General features: G+C 36.2%; 2 protein-coding genes across 2 annotated transcripts; both read right to left on the minus strand.

The window, feature by feature from the left end:
• Nucleotides 1-944: 944 nt before the first annotated feature.
• Nucleotides 945-11266, minus strand: LOC116288100 (WD repeat-containing protein 43). The gene is made up of 18 exons (XM_089036363.1): nucleotides 11038-11266; nucleotides 9694-9834; nucleotides 8984-9102; nucleotides 8351-8471; nucleotides 7716-7867; nucleotides 7026-7128; nucleotides 6698-6762; nucleotides 6496-6556; nucleotides 5767-6105; nucleotides 5493-5539; nucleotides 4717-4804; nucleotides 3964-4053; nucleotides 3772-3803; nucleotides 3593-3656; nucleotides 2906-3019; nucleotides 2383-2455; nucleotides 1931-1995; nucleotides 945-1560 (listed from the first exon to the last, which is right to left on the minus strand). Exons 1-18 carry the CDS (start codon nucleotides 11221-11223, stop codon nucleotides 1417-1419), a joined length of 2004 nt encoding a protein of 667 aa, XP_088892489.1. The 5' UTR covers nucleotides 11224-11266; the 3' UTR covers nucleotides 945-1416.
• Nucleotides 11267-17589: 6323 nt separating this feature from the next.
• LOC148906925 (uncharacterized) lies at nucleotides 17590-21076 on the minus strand. The gene is made up of 2 exons (XM_089036362.1): nucleotides 19211-21076; nucleotides 17590-18925 (listed from the first exon to the last, which is right to left on the minus strand). The coding sequence occupies exons 1-2, from the start codon at nucleotides 20691-20693 to the stop codon at nucleotides 17700-17702; spliced, it is 2709 nt and encodes a 902-aa protein (XP_088892488.1). The 5' UTR covers nucleotides 20694-21076; the 3' UTR covers nucleotides 17590-17699.
• Between the last annotated feature and the right edge of the window lie 448 nt (nucleotides 21077-21524).

Below are 21524 nucleotides of genomic sequence, written 5' to 3' on the forward strand. Positions count from 1 at the left end.
CACATATCAAGCTTCCTGAACATTAAAAACAGTACTTAGCCTGCGAAACGGCTCAACTCCGATCCGAAAACCAAATAGTACTAGAGTGATTTTCCTAACACCTTGCCAAGAAACACACAGTAAAGAAAACAATGGAACCTCTAATAGCATACAGTAGTATTTTACGCTCTGAGGAAAATCACTCTATAATAGAATGTCTACGTACCTGTAAATACCGAGAAATTAACTCCACAAACACAACACAACCGCCATAATCTTGACAAGGAGCCAGACTAGACGGAGTTCACACTCGTGTTCATCTATTTTAGAAATGGCGGGGAAAATCACGTGATACTCACGTGCAAACCCCAGGCCCTTTAATCGTCAACCAATCTCGTTCACTTGAGCTTCAGGCAAAAGATTATTTATTTACAAACGGAGTTAATGTAAATTATGGTTGAAAAAAAAATAGCTACAAGTCTTTGAGAACTACTACAATGCAATGAAATATCTGGGTTTGAGGTGGGAGATCGTGGGGTTAAATACCCTGCGAGCAGAGGATTTTTTTTAACCGACCGTTGGGAGATGGGAGTGGATTTAGGGGGGTTTCATTGGGTGCAAATGAACCCCCCACCGGCTGGTACCTAGTATTTTTGATATTTTTTTAAATAAATAAATAAAAGTACGTTAGGTCCGCTTTTTGATGAATAGGTTATCCTTATCAGGAGCGCCCCTAGGCCAGTGATGTGCCTCGGGAAAAATGATGATGCAAGGGAACGTTATTGTTGTGCCGAGATTTGCAAAAATGAACCCCCCTCTTAAAGTCCTGGATCCGCCACTGTTGCCCAAGACAAATGGAAATCCAAGAGGGCGAGAAGAGTACATCCGTGGAAACCAGACAGGAGGTGCGCAGTACAATACAATAGTACAATGGCCAAAGTTTCATTAAGAACAAAAGATGAATATAATCTGAACGTCTTGAACATTTATTTGATAAAAGTTCGTCGATCACACAACAAACTTTGATGATATATTTCTTGACCATACCTATGAGTTTGGGATATGTACAGCTAAATGAACATGGAGGAAGCTTTGACTGACTTTTGTAAATTGTGATTGCTATTAACTGTAATCACTGGCTTGCATAATCACGCGAGAAACCTTCGCAAAACCGACGAGACCGCGCATATTTAAACATACATTTGAGAAAAATGTGAAACAAATTATTCGGTACCACTCTGCTCGTGCTATAGGTCACGAACTTAAAAATATGGTAAAATACGATATTAATTCTGTATTTTTTGGAGTAAGAAATAATATTAAAAATTTAGATTTTTTTCTGTTGGAACAATGTCGCGTGAAAATGCAAACCCAATGAGAACACAAGACGATGATTTTTTCCCATATATATTTATAATCTATTGGTGGCATCATCCTTCAGCCTTCATTGTCATTATCATCATCTCCGTTTTCATCATCGTCGTCTTCATCATCATCATCTTTCGCATTGTCGTCATCATCTTCAGAGTCGATGGATAAACACTCCTCATTATCATCTTCCATATCTTCGTCCCATTTTCCCTGTGGAAGTGGAAAAAAGTACGAACGTCGATATGATTGCTTTTTCGAAAAAATTCTATGCCTCATAAAGTTTAAGACCGTATCAGGCATCAGAAATTATTTTGTCGTCATTGATCGATAAGACGGCAATTCCTATTTTTATGTAAAAATATCATCACAATTGCCTGAACAAGACTCATCAGGGACAAATCGCAAATCCAGGATTTTCTTAAAGAATCCTAGTCAACTACGATGCAACAACTAAATGCCAGGTCTGTATGCCAGGCAAAAAGACATCCCGCAAACAGGTAAAAAAGGGTAAGAGCTGCACAGTTTGCAGTTATTATAATAAATTGAATCATTTAAATCAAAGAAACGAAAGGTTATGTACCTCTGAATCAGAATGTTCTCCCTCTAAAGCCAAGTTGTCTTCAAGATGCACCTCTTCTTCAGAATCTACAATAAGGCCAGTTAATAAAAGTGCATTAAAAACATTCCACTAATAAGGGAAATAGAAGTTATAATTATGTAAATAATACAAATAGCAGACATCAGATCCTGTCATCTTCAAGTGTCGTTCAGACGGCAATTCCTATTCTTAAGTGATTATTATCATCATATGTCTGCTCTACCACCCTCGCCACGCAATGTACCCTTAAAAGTTCAACAATTTTTCAGGACTAGGCCCAATAAAAGTGGATATTCAAAGGGTTTACCTGGAAAAAATGCTAAATTCCAAGAGTTTTTCAGGAATTTAACGAGTAGTAAGAGCACTGCTGTTTTTTTTACTTATGCATGTTAAAGAAGAAAAAAATATGAAGAAATTATGCTGGTTTGACTTACCTTCCTCGTTATAAACTGTAAGAGGTTCATTGAGCATCCGTTCTTCATCGTCTGCCTGGCTCTGGGTGGAAACCTTTAACAGGAAAGTGCAATCAAATGGTCTTAGTTAAAAACTGTAAGTTATAGCATGCCACAGTGGCCCAAATGCCGAACTAAATTGCACCACAAGTCACTGATTAATAAGCTTTAAAAGACCTCTTGAGATTTGGTGTAATGTTTTCCCACTTCAGACCACATGTCATTCAGCTGAGAATAAGACTCTCTATTTGACCTTTGCCTCGAAATTGACAATTTTCTATCATGACAAAATTAGATTTTGGTGGATGTCAATAAAAGTGTTCGGAACCATGGTATTGTCCCAAAACTCAAAGCTTTTGAGTGCGTGTGCCTGTTGAATGTCATAGAAACACCTTGATTGACGTCCACAAAAACCCACTTCGTTACGATTACCCACATGCGAAAGAACTGTAACTGCTGACTGAGTGAAGTTCACAGTAAACACACCATAAAAAGACAGACCTACCTGTGATAAGACTAAGTCTAGTCTTCCTTGTAGTTTACACAGTCTGCCATAAATACCAACTCTTGTTTCCATCATGGTATATAGATTACTTAAGGATTCTACAAGGTTTGGAACCTGGAAACAAGGAAAAATGCTCAAAATAAATTTCAGTTAATCTGGGTGTTGAAGAGCTTGAAGGATGGGATCCCTGTTTGCTAGATGCCATTTAAAAAAATGATTAGCATCTGTCCTGATTTTTAAAGCATGCATTACTGAAAAAATAGAAAACGTGCGCGCGTGCTGTGTGCAGTCATGAAGCACGTGTGGGTTGGCAGAACACGAGAGAAGTGTTAGGAGTAAGCACGACGCGTAGCGGAGTGCTTCTGGACACTTCTGGAGTACGGCACACAGCACAGCACAGCAAGCAAGTTTTTTACTTCTTTTATAAAATACAAAATCAAATAACCATTATTTTAGATAGGAATGACACAACAGAAAGTGCACGCGCGTGCAATGTACTCTCATAAAGCACACGCTCCAAACCAATCAGAACGCGACATTCATAACAGTTATTTTATAAATTCAATTACAAGTAGGACAAAATTAAGATTTACCTGTCCCTAAGAGTATATATTTTTTTCATGCAATATAATAAAGGAAGCAGAAAAGCCTGGATTTTAGGGACAAAGGAAAAAAAAGTAAACTTACTGTCATAAGATATGTCATATGTATACTAAGAATGCTCTTCAGCCACACAGTTAGTCGACTACCTCTATATTGAGAAAAGTGAAAAAACATGGTAGTTACTAGTTATGTCTGCCTTCAAAAATAATTGAACAAAATCTTGCAATTATTATAGAATAATTACGCATTTACTGCAAAATTACCTGTTTGGGTTAACCTGGATCTTGAAGATTATCTAATAGAAAACAAAATAAAAAATAAGGATATTTAGCAAATACTTATCTTTCCCAAGTTAAATCAGCCTAACTATCTTACATCTTTTATGATTGAAGCTCTGATAGGTGTTATTAATGGGTAAATGACTTTGAACTCATTTATTACTTTGTTATACCTACCTCTTTGATAAATGGTACAATGAATTGTACTGGTAGTTTGCGCACTGTATTTTTTATTGTACCCCCTTTTACTCCAATTTGAAGCACATCCTAGTTATGAAAATATTTTACATTAATGACTACATCAATTCATAATTTGCTTGGTTATGGAGATGTTTTCACGTTTCTGTTAAAGGGGCACTTGAATGAAAATCAATGAAAATTGGAAATGACTTTAAACTTGGGTAAACCTATGTATATGGTCGGAATAGTAGCCAAGCAACATTTCTTGACAGTAAAAAGTGGGGTATGAAAAATATAAGTTTTATTCAGCAACTAAATTGTGAGTAAATGACGTCATTTACTCAACCCTATTGTTCCTTTTGCTTTTAAACCAAAATTTCCCATTTGCAAATGGCTCACAGGCTAAAATTTTTACTAATCTGGTTTGCATAATTGTACAATTAATTGAGTCATATTATCCTCAAATACTTCAGTTATTTGGACTTTCAAAAATTGCGGCGTTTTCATCCAAGTGCCCCCTTTAACTCTTGAACATACTTAACAGCATATTTTGTAGTTAGAATACAATGCCTAGAGCCCTAGTGAAATGCTTGCAGGCTTCAGAGACCCTTTTGTCGTCAAGTTTCGATCAGACGGCAATTCCTATTCTTAAGTCATTCTCATCATGTATATGCCTGCAAAACATTTCTCTTGTAGAATACAGTGTACAGTACATCAACTAAGTGGAATAGACAAAAAGCCATGGGATACCTCTAAAAGATGTCTGTCTTGACTATGTAAGGCTTGGGTCAACATCTGTACCATAGAAGACGTCGTTGGGATTGGTTTCCTTGCTACCCTGGAAACATTAGAAAAGTATTTTTGAGCTATCACATTTCTAGTTAGATTGCAATGCCATTTGAGAAACTGTAGAGAAATGGATGCAGGCTTCAGAGACCCTTTTGTCGTCAAGTTTCGATCAGACGGCAATTCCTATTCTGAAGTCATTATCATCATGTATTAGCCTGCAAAACATTTCCCAGAGGTGTAAGTACTACTTACAGTAGGTAGAGCAGATTAAAAATTTTATGTAAATGGCTTCAGTTCCACACTGCATGATTTTGGGTTAGCAAAATGATATATATGCCAAGGAAGGTCCAAGACTTTCATAATCTCCTTTTACAGCCATTCTCAATCACATGCACCCTTTAGCGATTGTTTCTGTCGAGACGAATAAGGTTTTGGTGGATGTCAATCACAAGGCTTTTCTATGTACAACATTGTCAGAAAACAAAAAGTTATAGGGCACGTGCCTATAGGATGTCATGGAAATGCCTTGATTGACGTCCACCAAAACCTTGTTTGTCGCGATCACTAGAGCGGCGCGTATGATTGAGAATGGATGTAAATAAATTTGACTTTCTTAAGCCATTACCAGTGCTCCTAGCATGCATTTGCCATAAATTTGTTTAATCGTGCAAATCAATTGTAACTGTTTTATGTCTAGTGAATGTACATACGACATTTATGATCAAAAATATACTTACTTTCTATCCTTCACTTCATTCATTGCTTTTAACCTGTCTTCGAGGCTCTGAAAAAACATAAACAAAGTAGTCTTTATTTGTCTGCCTTATCAATATATATTTCTTTCTTTACTAGCTAAACAATCAAACAATGAATAAAATATTTTTTTTGGAGAAAACACTACTTTTTAAATAAAAGTACATCACATTTATCGTGCATATTTTGTTGTTGTTGTTATATTCTCTACAAGACAGATGAATTGTCTGAACAAAAGGTCAATATGGACTTCCTTACTTCTTCTGGGATATTTTGTTTTCTGGTTGTTGAGCTCTGCTCTCCACTCTCTCCATTCTGGGCCATACTTGGTCTAGCAAGTGCCATGTTTGAAGGACCTAAAGTAGTGAAACCAATCATGTTTTTGTCTGCCTTATCCACTGGACCAGATGACTGGGAGCCATGTTTGACAGGAAGAATGGAGTTGTCTTCACGAGTTAAACAAGTGTGCTTTTCAAAAGAGACATATGCTAGTGTTTCAAATTGAGGTTTTGCCAATGAACCATAGGCTACAAGAACTGATGGCTCCTCTGCAGTTAATAATTTGGCACATAGGAAAGGAATGGGACTTGGTTTATTCTAAAAGTAAAAGCAATTAAAACATAAGCATGTATTATTTTGTTTAACGGGCACAATTTCAAATGAGGGCATACTCTACACACAGAAAACATCCAATGTTGATATATTTTGCAATTTATTCACTATTCCTGGGCTATTATAAGATTGGCTAATAAAGCTGAGCAGAAGGTTATGGAATTGGATTGGGGATGCAAGATGGTATCAGCCCCTGATGTCCCACAACTCTTTGCACTCTGAACGAATCTTTCTCTAGGTAGGCCTAGTTGTACAAAGGGTGGATAGCGCAAAAAATAATAAAAATAAATCTTATCCACTGGATTACGGCTTTGATTTATCCACTGGATAAGGATTAATCCATCAGATCTACAGTGAATTACATAATAAGTGTACCTTGTCTGCTGGAGTTGCCAACTGTAAAGATCTTGTTGGTGTAACTGGTTTCTTTCCCCCTCTAGTATAGAAAACACTCCATAGATTAATAAACTGAATATAAATGATGATCATCATTGTGATGTTACTGCTGCTGCTTTTGCTGTTGGTACAACACAAACTTCAACCACTATACCACATAATCCATCTTAGGTAGTCTTACCCATTTAATGACTTTTCAAAGATGTGTAGTTGTCCATCCTTGGAAATCACAGCAACATGCACAGGCTAAGGAGTAAAAATATAATTTGTTAATATACCCTCTACAACACAAGTGTTTAATACATGCACAACAAACTTTTTTTTTCTTCGTACAATATATTATTCTGATCAAAATGCATTGACACAATGTTACCTCATACGTGTATGACTGCAATACCATTACAGAGCTAGTGACTTCTTCTTAATTTGATATTCTAATTTGGTTCTTTAATACATCAAAGATATTTGCGGGTCTCATATTGATCTCTCAAAAATTCTAGGGAGCTTACCTTATCAGCACTTTCATAGTGAGACACATCTATGGCCACAGGATCATCAGTTAATGATAGTGATACCAGTGCATTCTTATCTTTGCTTTCCAGATCTACATACCTAATAAAACATATAAAAAAACAATGGCAATCAAATTAGTGCCATTTTTGATATTCTAATTGAGTGATTTCACACACAAAATAGGGACTTTTTATGGAAACAATAAAAAACATCTGCTTGTTTCTATATACTTTCAGTGGTACACACTGGCCTACTTCAAAAAACATTGTCAGTAGGAGATCTGAGATGGGCAATCTGAGACTAAATGTTTTTTTTTTGTGCTTTTATGTTTTTATGACCGAAATATGAAAATCACAATTCTAACTCGAAGTCTGTAATTACTCAATATTCCAATCTAAATGGAAAGTGTATTACAAAATAATATTACAATTTGCAGCATGTTACTCGATCTCAGATTTCAGACTGGGAGCTGTAGAGCATTTAAAAACTTAAAGAAATACTTGGGTCACATGTCTCTAAACACATCTGAAACTGCACAAAAAGAAAAAACGTGTGTGTAATGTAAGACATGAGATTTATGTACATCTAATCATGAAAGGAACACCTTTGCCTGACCGAGTATAAGAAACCCACTTTAGGCAATTAAATCATAACTTGTAATATGGAAATTACAGATTAATACTTACCAGACATTAAGTAGCCTTTCATCCTGTGTACCTGATAAAAAGTATAATCCATTGACAGACTTCTCTGGCACATGGTTTCCATTAGAATCAGACATATTTGGGCTTGATAAAAATAATAATTCAGAAACAGGTGACGCATGGCCTGTGAATTTCTACAAGAAAGAAAAGCAATTTCTTTTATCAGTACCTTTAATATGTGTTTATATATTTATATATGAAGCATGGGAAGTGTGCAAAGATAATGCATATCTCTTCACTGCTTTGCTTATGGATTCAATCAACCTGACCAGGGTTTTCGTTAAGTTATGAGATAATAAGATAAGATAACTGTCAGAGAGTTCTGGGGACCAAGTACAAAGCCAGAGAATTTTGCACAGTTACCAGATCATTCTCCGATCCCCAATCCCCAATGAAAACTCTGTCTGAATCATCACTGTAAGAGATTGAGGGGTTTTCTCTGGGTTTGCAAGCTTTCTCCACCTGCTAAATTCAACATCTAAATTCCAATTTGATCATGGGATGGGAACAATACATTTGTTGACGACTGGCTATTACAAAGTGCCAAGCTTCATGAAACAAGCATGATTTATTAAGCAATTTCAATACAAATAAATTTGTTAGACTGCTAACATTACCTTTAGCATTTGTTTTGTTTCTAGGTCCCATAACTTAATGCTTCTTCCAGCTGATAAAAGACAGTTACACAGTGGACTGACACAGATGGAATTGACTCCATGTCTATCAGCTTTCCATTTACTAAAAAAAATACATTTTGTAAAATGTCAGGCTGAGGGATCAAATGACAAGTGCTATTTTATAACAGGGTCTTATGTACATCTAAGCATGTATGTAATAAAGTTTTAACACCAAGGACAGGAATTCTTGAATCACTCTTGTTTGTTTGTTTGTTTACATTTCACATTATACAAATCAAACTATATGACTGACTTTCAGACAGCTAAGGACCAAAACCATCTTACAGGATAGGACAAGAGAAGAAATTTACAATAAATACTGATTTTCAACTTTTTGTCAGCGTAGTGAGATGGCTTATCAGGGCTTAAAATAACAACAGTTAAGTTGCTGGTCATGGTGGCTGGTCAATTTAGTAACCGTATTGCTTGGTTATACCTTATTTCGTGCTCAATTTTACTGGTTAAAATCATAGTCAAGGCAAAGATTTGAACAGACTAATTCTAAATGTGGCCAGAATATAGTCTACTTAGAAAAATTAACAGCTGTGGATAAATGATAGAAAGTGGAATCACCTTTTCTGTTTTGATTTTCCAGTATTCCATTCCACAATGTGTTTATCACTTGAACATGAATAGAGGTCTCCATTTGAGTTCCAGGCAATATCAGTGACTTTATCCTCGTGACCTCCACTCTAATAACAAAATAACATACACTTAGAGCAGTTATAATACTGGTATTTCAGTTCACTATTACTCACTCAAAATCTTAGTAACAAAAAGGCCAAAATTTTTTTTTCTACAGATTTCCTAACAGCAGGTAAGGATATAACATCCCCTCCAATGCTCTCACATGCTATCCTACCAAGTTAAATAGGGCAAACCCCAAAATACCCATGAAAAGTAACATTTAAGTTAATTTTCTACACGTACAAATTCCTTAAATTTATCATCATGTCCCATCACTAACACTGAACATGGAGGAACATTCATGAAAGCCAGCACTCAAACAAGCAACTTAGCATGCAACTTGGGTATTATACAAATAGGATACATCATTTAAAGCAATACTGACCAATCTCTCCTGAATCTCTCCTTCAGTTAAGTCATATATCAATATCTCTCCAGATGATGTATTTGTGTTATACAAATTCCTTAAATTTATCATCATGTCCCATCACTAACACTGAACATGGAGGAACATTCATGAAAGCCAGCACTAAAGCAACTTAGCATGCAACTTGGGTATTATACATATAGGATACATCATTTAAAGCAATACTGACCAATCTCTCCTGAATCTCTCCTTCAGTTAAGTCATATATCAATATCTCTCCAGATGATGTACCAAGGGCAATGACTGATGGCGAAGATGATGCTGATGATGACTTATGGGACGTTTTTTGCTTCTTTCTTCGCGGACTTTCCTATTTGTAACAGAGTTTGTATAAATATTTGGTATGAGAGAACACAACTGCCATCTACCTTAGTGCTGATATTTCTATCTTGAACCTTGAAAATTTCATTGAACCTTGAAACAGCCCCTGAGCTAATCTATATTTTAGTCTAAGCCTAATTGTCTATCACAAATCCTGTGCTCTGATTGGCCGAGCTACTAGTGTCTATTAGTGATAGACCACTAGTAGTGAAAAGAGCCATTTTTGAAAACCAAAATAATGACCACTTGCGTTTTCAACCTAATTTCAAAATTACATCATACCAGTATAAGCTTATTCCTAGAACATTTGAATGTGAATTTTGAAGCAAGGCTGAACCAAGTTATTTCAAAATTCAGCACTACAGTCTGAAACAGGATATTTGTTTACTAATCTTCCATTCATTTTCAAAAAGCCAAATTCTAAACAGAAACAGCTTCCCCTCCTCTGGAATAAGCCATTTGCTATCATACATCTAAGTATTGATATAATTTGTAACCAGAAAGTCAATGAAGAGACTACAGGTTTCAAGGATTATTACATTAAGGTGGCTGCAAACAAACAACTGAAAAACTTTTTCCAGTCAGACACAGGGAAGACACACAGCATATACTATAGCAAAAGAGCAACTAAGGCAGGTCTCTCAAATACTGTATCATCAACAAAGTTTACAGGTCTACAGTCCTCATCTCATATTGGGTTATTAAAGCTGAGCAAGCTGAAACTTTAGACTTGCTACAGTTTTAATACCGAGAAGCAACTCAAATTCAGTGTAAGTTATACGTGACAAATTACGTTACTTTATAATAGCAACCACATTGCATCCATGATGGGGTAAACTATACGTGTTAATTTAGTTGGTTTTTATTAACCTAACTCTATATTAAAATAATGTCTTTCTAGATTTATAAATTGAGAAGAGAATCCTTAAAAATTGTAGGAATTTTTAAACGTTTTTAAACACGTTTTTTCGTCGCATTTTGGGTTGCCTGCTTTGGTCCCCTCTAAACAATTTTATTAGAGACGTTTTCTATGAAACTCGTGTAAGGATTCCGTTTGTTTCTTTCATAAACAATAACTAAAAAGTTCCTTTTTCTTAACTGAAGCTTTAGAAAACCTAAGAAAGGGTTTTTTAAGCGAATATCAAGAAGAATCCTTGAACTAATGTCGACAACGTATGGTGCAATCACTCACCGAACCACGTGAAGAATTCGACCATTTTAAGCAAGTACACGTCGTCGACAAATGAGAACTAGGTGTATATTGATGCTTTAATGATCCATTCGTACAATCCCAAACCTTTAAGCGTCCATCGGATGATAAAAGTGCTAAAAATCGTCCATTATTGTCGAAGGCACAAGGACACTTACAAGTCTCCATGTTCCATTGCACGTGGGGCTTTGCTCTACTGGTACTAGAACCCAGGACGCTCCAGCTACAGACAAATACCCATGATTCAGTGCAAAGCCTAAATAAATCACAGGCAACCCAATTTCAACTGCATATTTGTCAGTTTGTCCTTCTTTTTTTCCCCTGCTTCCTTTTCCTATTTCCATTTCACCTTTCCTCTTTCTGCCCTTTCAATTTTTCCTTTTGTTTCTTTTTTCTTCTTTATTTTTTTTTAGTAAAGCAAGCAGGAGTATTGTACTGTAAGAAGGTCTTCAATCTAAATTTCAATTGCATCCCCTGTACCCATAATGAAAACAGGGCCAAAATGCCGTTGAACTACTACTAAATCAGTCAGTGATAGATTGTGGCAATTCTACTTTCTTGTAAAATTCTGAAATTAGGATTTAAAAATCACAATAAATCTAGCTTTTACAATTTTTTTCTTTCTTACGACGTCATTTTCATCGGATTTTAAGAATAAATTCAAATGATTAGAAAATTGTGGTTTGCTGCGTTTCGAAGAATAGCAGCAAACTATTGTTTTCACGTTTCGCCAAGTATGGCAATTGGTTGCTATGGAGTTGATGACGTAACTCGATAACAAAAGGCGCGCTTTCGAGGCAGTTTCATTCTAGCCTGACTGTGCATGCGAAACCGAATTTTTATTCTGTTTTACTCTTCTAAGAAATATTCTAAACTCTATGAAGTTTAATCTAGTTCAGGACCTTACTCCCTCAAGGTCGTTTTTCGCCTAACACGTTTTGCGAGCTGAAAAATGCAAGTACCAATCATTTGAATTTATTCTTAAAATCTATGAAAAAGTGTAAGATTATATGACGTCGTAAGAAAGAAAATAAATTCTAAAAGCTGAATTTATTGTGATATTTTTAGATTCTAAATTCAGGATTTTACAAGAAAGTAGAATTGCCACAATATTCTAACACTGATTTAAATCCCATTCCTTCCACCCCTTACAATTCATACTTTCAGCATTACATTCCAATCTTGTAACTTGTCGAGCATGCGCAGTAAGAAATAAAGGCTCTGGGTGCGAGATTGCCGCTGCAACAGAAAATCACTAGGGAGTGAGCATGCGCACCAATGGTCGAGATATCATATATACTAGGAACAGATAAAGATCCATGGAAAAAGACATATGCATATACTAAATTTTGCTTTATAATTTTTCGTTTCCTCGATCAAATTATTTTCAATTTTATGCATAGTTTTATTTCCAAAATATTTTCAAAACAAGAAAAATCTTTGCTGTGCGCATATTTTAAGGCTGTGAAAAATTGGTCGATAAATGGAAAATACTAGACCTTTCCAGAATTCTTCGATCTCTTGAGTGATCACGAAACAAGAGGTTGGACATGAATATGCATTATGTCTTAGGTCATAATACATTCCTTTAACTATCGATATAGTTAAAGTACCATTAAAATATCAAAATGACTTCGATTTGGAGCCATTTTTACGGGGTCGCTCAATTTGAGAGTGAATTCGGGAAGATCTATTAGTGAGTCACCCAATCTTATCTTCGCCCTGAATCCCAGAGGTTTCGTGAACACGACAACTAAAGTAGGAAAAAAGTACAAAAAGAGCGATGCTTCGTGCCTTCCACCTCGCTCTATATATAAGTGGCCATAAAAAACCGCAATCAGTCATTTGTTCATATATTTATCAAAAGGAAATCCCTGAGGATAATTCAGTTGATTATTAACCATGTTTTTCCATGACATTTTCAATATCCACGAGAAGACACGCGATTTTTCCAATATGTTTTTGAGAGAGCAACACAAAATTATAATTGATCCGATAATGGCACCTGCTGGCATTATAATGGCATTTCCGTACTAACGGCATGGTAACTGTTTTGACTAATGAAATATTACTGAACGACTGTATGTCTTCTGAGAATTCATAAACTTTGTTTAAAACCTGACCGAAGCAAATCAGCGAATGCCACGCATTGTTTTCTATTTCGTTTATTTACAAACAAAAAAAATGATGGAACAAAAAATATGAAATATACTGGTTTGAATGCTGGTTTGAATTCAAAACGAGAGTGCGATATTGAATTCAAGACCCTGAGAGTACATAGAGGTGCATATTTCGTATAGTCTTCTCGGAAAAGCTTGCTAAATTTTTTTTAGAATAGTGCATCATGACGAAGGCTTTTTTCTTTTTTTCCGTCATTTTGAGCTAAACAGTTTCCACCAGGGGTACAGAGTCTGTACGACAACAATGTTCAGCTGCAACGAAACAAACAACACACCAAGGAATTATCTGCCGGGTCGTATCAAACTGAATTTAGTACCAATTTTTGTTCCTTCAGTTCTTGAGAGCCCTTCCTTAGGAGCGCTCACTGTCGATCGCGGCGAGGGGGCTTGAGTTTTCTCGCTGCATTGTTGCTCGCTGTCTGTAATTAAACGTTAGGAAGAACTGCATGGTAAAGCGGACTCAGATAATCCGGCAGTTAAAATAGCGACAGTAGTAGGTCGTCTTATCCATCTTCACTTTATCTTTTTTCCCATGAAAATACTACGATGAAATCCAAAGTAGAAATGCAAACGAAACGCCAGCCAAACGGTGACTGCAGTTCAGCCAATGACGTTAATGACAAACGCAATCAGGGTTCTAATCCGATCCATTCCGCTATCTAAGTACTTTTTTTACAAGAAACTGCGACTAAAATGCCAATAAGAAAGTAAATAGATATGTCGTGTCTGAAGCTCAGGGAGGTCCTAGAGCTCATATGACGTTAATAGCAAGCGTAATGAATCTTAACCTGATCCTAACTACTTTTTAGGGATTGTCCACGAATTTGCATACTCAAAGCTTCTTGATAAGATGGTGGCGGGTTGATTAAGTCTTCATCCGCTCTGAGTTCAAGAAAGTTATGATACAATCTCCCTCTTGATGTTGGAGCCTCGACTTCACTTCCACTGTTTCTATAGCAACTAACTGCTATTACATGATCATGAGCACCACTTGTCATTTCAGGAACTGGTTCAGTCAAGTCCGAAATGCTGCAATTTAATCCTGGATTACTGTAAGCGCCACAAAATACTGAAGGAGATTTTTCCATTGCGGTCTCTGAAATAACACAGGCGACAGTCTGTAGAGAGACTCTTCTCAAATCCGAATTTCCAAATGTTTCGGAGTGTTTTCCCTGATAAGTACATAAAGAAAAAGCCACCATGAAAACCCCGATTAAAAATAGACCAGCCGACAAAAACCGAAAGACCTTAGCAACATCGACCTCTCGTTGCGAAGAACAATCTTTACAATCCTCCAGAAAAACGTAAGAATATGAAGCCATAACGAAGCATCCAATGATCAGGATAATTCCTATACATATCAATGTACTGTTGATCACTCTCCTTCGACGCCTTCGCCGTAGCTGTCGTTGCCTTCGATCTATTTGGGAATGCTCACTTCCATCATTTCTACTCGTTACTGATCGGTTCAGTTCCATTGATCCCAGCTATAAACAAAAGAGAAAATATGATGCTGTGTCACTTTTTTGAATCCAATAATGAGAATCTCAACCTTAACGTCGGCTTTATGCTGACCCATATCAAGTTGTAACTCATACGTGATAGCATGGGCATTTTTTTGACCGGATCTGAATCACCGCAGCTGAAAACGTGAGCGTTTTGATATATCAAATCCGAAAGGGTTAAGTACAATTGAATGAACAATCCTTTACTTATGACTCTTGTTCTGTCATCTAAGTATTTCGTCAGTCACGATCCACTCTTATCACGGCTCCACTCATTTTTAATTTTCGCGTCAGGCCAAGACCAATAATACAATGATTTGACAGGCGAACTGTAAATACACTCGCTAGAATAAATATGCATGCTTTGAAATGAGAACCCTAACTGTCCGACGGAGTATCTTCCGATAACCTGACATTTACTGAAAACAAATTCAAATTTATATTCATTCCAGCAACAATAGTAGTAAATTGGTTTAAAACGCAATCAGATCTAACCTAGAAATCCAAAGTATTCGTTCAATTGTCTTGATGAAAGCTGAAAGTAAAAGTGAGCCAGGAAGTAAAAGTTATTTTCTGCGCCGGGTTATCGGCCGATTACGAGCTCTTATTTATTATCGACATCTCTCTTTCTATGTATTTGCCAAAATTTGTTCAGTCCAATTCAAGGTACGTGACACTAGTGAATAATAATTTAAGAGTCAGAAGGCAAGTCTTTTTAATTTAGCTGCAGCCCTGTTGGGTGTCCTAGTTTTGTAAAACAAAAAAGTCGTAATTAAAAAAGCTGTTTCGGTGACCGAATTGAGTATTTCGAATGATCAAATTTCAATGAAAACCACGGATGTCTTCTCCAGACGGTTGGCTAACTAAATAAACTTACGAAATGAGCAAAATCAACAGTCGTGTAACTCAGATCAAAAACATCAGTCAGTCGTTCTGTCTTCTTCATTAGATCTATTATCGATTAGGGGATTTTCTAATATGATGGGTAAATGATAAGCTGATCATTAGTCAAAGTGTGGTTATAACTGAATGATATCAGTGGAAGCCGTGTGCGATTTCACAGTTCGCCGGATATCTTTAAAATTGACACTTACCCCTTACTTCATCAATTTTTTCAACTGAGGTTTTATCCGTATTAACTGAACGACAATTAAAAAGCGATCAATTGCCCTATTTCACTATAACGTCACTGCTTGTTTATGTGGGGGATAGAATCGCCAAAACCAATAGAAAATTCAACAAAATTTGCTCCTAGCGAAACAGTTTAGTCTAAAATGGCCTGGTTTTCAGATACAATTTGTGTTAATATGTACTAAAAAATATTCTGAGAGTTTGACTTCTCTTCGTGGATTGATACGGGTTTTAGAACAATTTTCGGTGAATTTGCGTTGATTTGACCCCCTCCAACGACCATGATCCTTTGCGTTTAAAAAATAGATTGTTTTGATGTGACGTCATAGTGAAATAGGGCAATGGCGCAGCGCAACCGTGACGTCATAAAAACGAAGACAAAGGCGAAATTCGGACAAACAAACTTACAAGTTTACTTTCAGCAGATACTTTTCACAGCCGATCGCAGTTGATCTTAGTTTACATGGGTTATTATTGTAACTTTAAGTAAAAATAATAAAATCGGTTCGTATAATCCTCGTAGCGGTTAAACAGAATGCAATGTTTGTCCGAATCTTTAAGCTATTTTTAGAATCAGTGCGCTGCGCTATTATAAAGTGATGATATATTGTGCGCGTGAGTATTATTACCTCGTCACTTTTGATAGGGTCGTGGTAAAAAGAGGAAAGTGCGAAAAGTGCACTAATTTATAAATAGGTAAAACGAAGAAAAATATTTGGCTGAGATTTCTAGCATAAATTAATAAATTAAAAAATTGAAATCAAACTCGATCAACATTGCCAAAAAGTTTGAATGCAAAATATAAAATCTTTTTTTTTTATTTAAAATTTAAAAAATCGGAATTGCTTTAAAAACCTATCAATCATGGCCTTCGTAGCCATGTCACGTAAAAGGTCGCAGCCATTAACAAACTTTTAATTTTTAAAATTTTTAACTCACTTCTTTAAATTGAATATAACGGCAACAGCAAGTGGAGCACTATTTACATGTATAAAAGTGCACATTCCGCACTTTCCGTTTCCCCGTTTTGTTTATTTTTTTCATTAATTATATAAATTCTTCGAATACCACAACACCCCGAGTGATCACTGCACAACCAACACACCAAGTTTTTATTGCTTTGAGCGGTTTTAAAAATAGTCAAAGTTAGAAAAGTCAAAAGTTCAAACGGTTACAAAGTGCATGAGTTTGTCTTTTTGATCAATTTCCTCTTGTTATTTTGTCACAAGACATTTTTACATTTCGTCTCAAGCGACTTTGTCGTCCAGCGTTTTGTCATAAAATAATTTCGCTTTTGACATTTTATTGTCCCGCATTTTATCATGAAAGCTTTCGCTTTTGACATTTTATCATCCTGCATTTTGTCGTGAAAGACTTTCGCTTTTGACATTTTATCATCCTGCATTTTGTCATGAAAGCTTTCGCTTTTGACATTTTATCATCCTGCATTTTGTCGTGAAAGACTTTCGCTTTTGACATTTCTCCACTTGGCCTCCGACATTTTGTCTTCACGCGATTTGTCAAACGGCTAAAAGCAAAACAGCGAATAGTTAAACTCAGATTCAAAGCTCCCAGAAATAGTGTGGTCCTAAATCACTTTGACTTTTTTGGCTTTGACTGTTTTTATTGCCGTTCTCGGCCACCGTAGTTTTTTGCATGAGTGGAAAACATGCGGATACTAACCCTTATATAACCAGTTGACCTTCACGTACACAATACGACATGGCGTGGCCATCCTATAAATCAACTAGACGCCCTAAAGTCGTATACTCGGGCTACCTGTGTATAATAGAATGTAGAACTTTAAAGGGAAAACAGAGAGCACTAGTTAATGGAAATGGTACTGGAATTGAGAATTAGATTGCATTTCTGATAATCGGTTTTGTTTTTCTGTAGTACCCATGGAATTGTACCATGTCTGGCTGTTAGTGCGCATGTCTGATAATCGGTTTTGTTTTTCTGTAGTGTCCATGGAATTGTACCATGTTTGACTGTTAATGCACATGTCTGATAAACGGTTTTGTTTTTCTGTAGTACTCATGGAATTGTACCATGTCTGACTGTTAGTGCACATGTCTGATAAACGGTTTTGTTTTTTATTAGTGTCCATGGAGTTGTACCATGCTCGACTGTTAGATCGCAAACGTGAAAGGTTATTTTCTCTTTTTCCAGAATTCATAGACCTATACTGTTCTGCTTTTTGAGACAAATGTTGTTTCTTAAGAGCAGGTTCCATGTTTGCATAGCTTAGCTTGCATTTCTCAGCAGTCTTGTTTTTTTGTGCATTTGATTTGTGTTTCCTTAGAATACTTTGTCTTGTAGTGTTTGACAACTGACTTGAGCATGATAGAAATAAAATAGAGAAATCTTGCTCATCGGATTGAACTGTTTTTGTTGTAATATCCATCATTTTCTGTACTAAGGTGGATACATTTTTCACTTTTTCGAATACATTGAAGTCTCCATTATCATTTAACATCATGAGATTGAAGTCAGTGGTCCTGGATTTATGTTGAAAGATGCAACAAACACAAGAAGTCGACAGCCATGCTAAAAATCCTGTATTACAATGTATATTATTTATTATTATTTTCTGGAGTTCTAATTTACTTGTCTCATGTGTGTAGTTCAATTTAATTTGTTTTTGTAAATTATAAGTCACCCTGATATCTACATCATATATCTGGAGGCTTGCTGGTAAATCATTGATTGTAAGGTAGTGTTTGTTCAAGCTTTGATTATAAAACATGTTGCCATGATCAGAAATGGAGTCCAGGGTGTCTGAATTCCAATAGCTACAGGCTTTAATGACAGAAAAACAAATACAATAAAATGATAGAGCACAGCAATGCCTCAAAAGAATACTACTGGTATTATTGGTATTTAAGTTTGTTTTTCCACTCTTGTTGCTTTGCCGATCATTACCTGTAGCTTTGCAAATCACTTCACTCAGCTGTTCAGCTGTGTGGATTTCTGGATTTTTATATGAATTTTCAGTAGCATTGCTTTGTATACACATTTCTGTGATATGGACTCCTCTGAGTTCAAATAAACCTGTTGAATTATCATACAAACTTTGAAAGTAATTTATTAAAGCATTCAAGTCCTCAACATCTAGGAGTACACAAGTACCTTGAGGATGGGGGAGGCCATATGAATTACGAGCATGAGAGTCAAATATCTTAAATCTACCATCATCATGACAATAAATAGCTACTGTACTACATTGAATAGTTAAAAGAAATGACTGATAATTTTCTCTAACTAAAATTTGCAAAGCATTGCCCAAGGGCATACAATAAATGTAATCAACAGTAGATGACACATCATGTACATTACCAGTATAGCTTGGACTGTATTCCAGCTGGTAATTAGTTTCTAATACTGTTAGCATACAAGGTAATTCTGTCAAAAGTAAAAAGTCTTGGTTGTACAACCTTGATAAAAGACAATATAACTCATTCCCAATATTCATAATGTTTACTAGGTCTCCTGAAGATCTTAATGAACTCCTATGTTTATATATCAATGCACACAATGACATCGCTACACATTGACGACCAGCATTTGACCCAAATAATGCAATGTTACCTTGAGAATATGGAGCAGAAACTGTTTTGTTGGGATCAGTTACTGTGTATGGGCCAGGATTTTTTTCTACGTCTCTACTCAGGGTAAACTTACTGTGATTGATTCTGTGATTGACACTTTTGTAAACATGGGATAAACCAGCATATTTTTGTGAACCTGGATTTGTCAAGAGTGGCAAGTAATAAATAAGCTTATAACTTGCATTTATTGCTCTTTTGTGTAAGTAAAAAAGTGATTTTCTAGAACATAATTTCCTCCGTCTGGGTAAAGCACTAGCATGGCCAGTGTTTTTCTTAAACTTTCGATGACAACTTTTGACATATGATTTTACTTCTTCGGGATTGAAATTACATTTATTAAGAAAACAATGAATTCTAGATGACATGGGTACATTATTGACCACATACTTACGAACCTTTTTCCGTATTTTTCTGCTTTTGTGCAAAAGTTGGGTGAGTCGTTTAACTGGGACTCTACTTGGTTCTCGATCACGCGAAACAACACGAGGCTTGTGCTCAACATACTGATGAATATGAAATTTAGCATAATGAGACCTGCATTCCTCTAATAAATGTGACTCTTTATTGGGATAAACAAATACAGATAATTGTACAGCTTTTTCAAACACATCGCAGTCATTTTGTAAAGAATCTACGAAAGTCTTGGTCGAGGTATTTATGAAATGTACAACAAGAACCATGCACAGGGCAGCGATCAACACGCTCGCTACTGATAGTTCAAAGAACGATAGAGTATTGAAAAATATATTCAAAATCGTAAACGAAAACAATACAATAAATAAAAGACTTATCCTCACTGTCAATGATATATGTCCAAGGCTTCTTGATTCTGGAAACGCATTAAATGTTATCTTGGAAGATTTCAATATGTCGTCCATGTTGTTTGGGATATTCAGTTTCCTGTCTTTCTCATCTTCTTTGTCAATGAAGTTCCTGCTTACTAAAGAGTTAGTATTTGTTCTTTCGTTCGAGTGTCTTTGAGTAACTTTGAGTACATTTGACTTTGTATTCGTTTGAGTTTCTTTGGTATTGCTTTGAGTATATTTGGCATTGCTTTGAGTATTATTCTTTCTGGTATTCTTTTGGGTTTTGAGTTCGCGGAACGACCCGTTTCGAAACTGACGCTCGACATCTTTTAGAGTGGGTCTACCGCGAACGGCGTGTGCTTTTGTATGTATTTTGAGCGCCTCAGCAGAACAGCAAGTCGCCATTACTTTCCAATAAGTTTTCAAGATAAAGCACGAGAAGCAGCTAGAAAGATAAGCAAAAGGAAAAAGACCTACAGAACCTTCGAAAAGCAAAGCAAGTCACATGACTTGTGGTAACCCGCCTCGTTTTCATACTTGCAGGGGAACACCGCAGACCGCCGAGCATCGCAGGCTTACACACTTTCGACAACGTCGATAGATAGATAGATAGATAGAAAACCGAAACCTAGACTCGGTCTACCTTGCAGGTAGCCCGAGTAATAAATTCTTGTAACGCTCTGTTTACAGCTGTACGATGAACGTGTGCTACGAAATCCCTGGCGCCTGTGTGGTGACGTCGACATTTTGAACGCACTTTATATGCTTTATAGTCGGATCAGTGACATTTGAACTAATGAAATATTACATTTTGATTAACGATTGATGCTCATCTGATATTATTGAATACAGCTTTTAATTAGTCTCCATTAACTTCTATAATGACAAAGTTAGTGATTTATCTAATGAAAACTGTTTTTGAGTTTTCATACGTAAATTACGATCACTGAGACTCGGAATAAAACAACCTCAGAAAAATAAAATAGGATTGACAACTAAACGGAAGCACGTCAAGGCAAATCTAATCGATCGATCGAAGTTTAGCGTCGGCAACACTGAGAACGGGTCTAGTACCAATCATTGGGTTTCATCAGATCGTGTCGTATCGCACCTGATATGGTCAGTGAGACCATTAATTTTTAAAGACGGAAGTAATTTTATTTTTTTTATCCGGTGCACTTGCAGATTACGAGTGGGCTATTCTGAAAGGCGCACGTAGACTTCGGTATTACGATA

The sequence above is a fragment of the Actinia tenebrosa genome, unplaced genomic scaffold (assembly GCF_029948245.1).
Source record: "Actinia tenebrosa isolate PJP-AT-01 unplaced genomic scaffold, QUT_ActTen_1.0 PGA_scaffold4__44_contigs__length_22323623, whole genome shotgun sequence".
NCBI lineage: Eukaryota > Metazoa > Cnidaria > Anthozoa > Actiniaria > Actiniidae > Actinia > Actinia tenebrosa.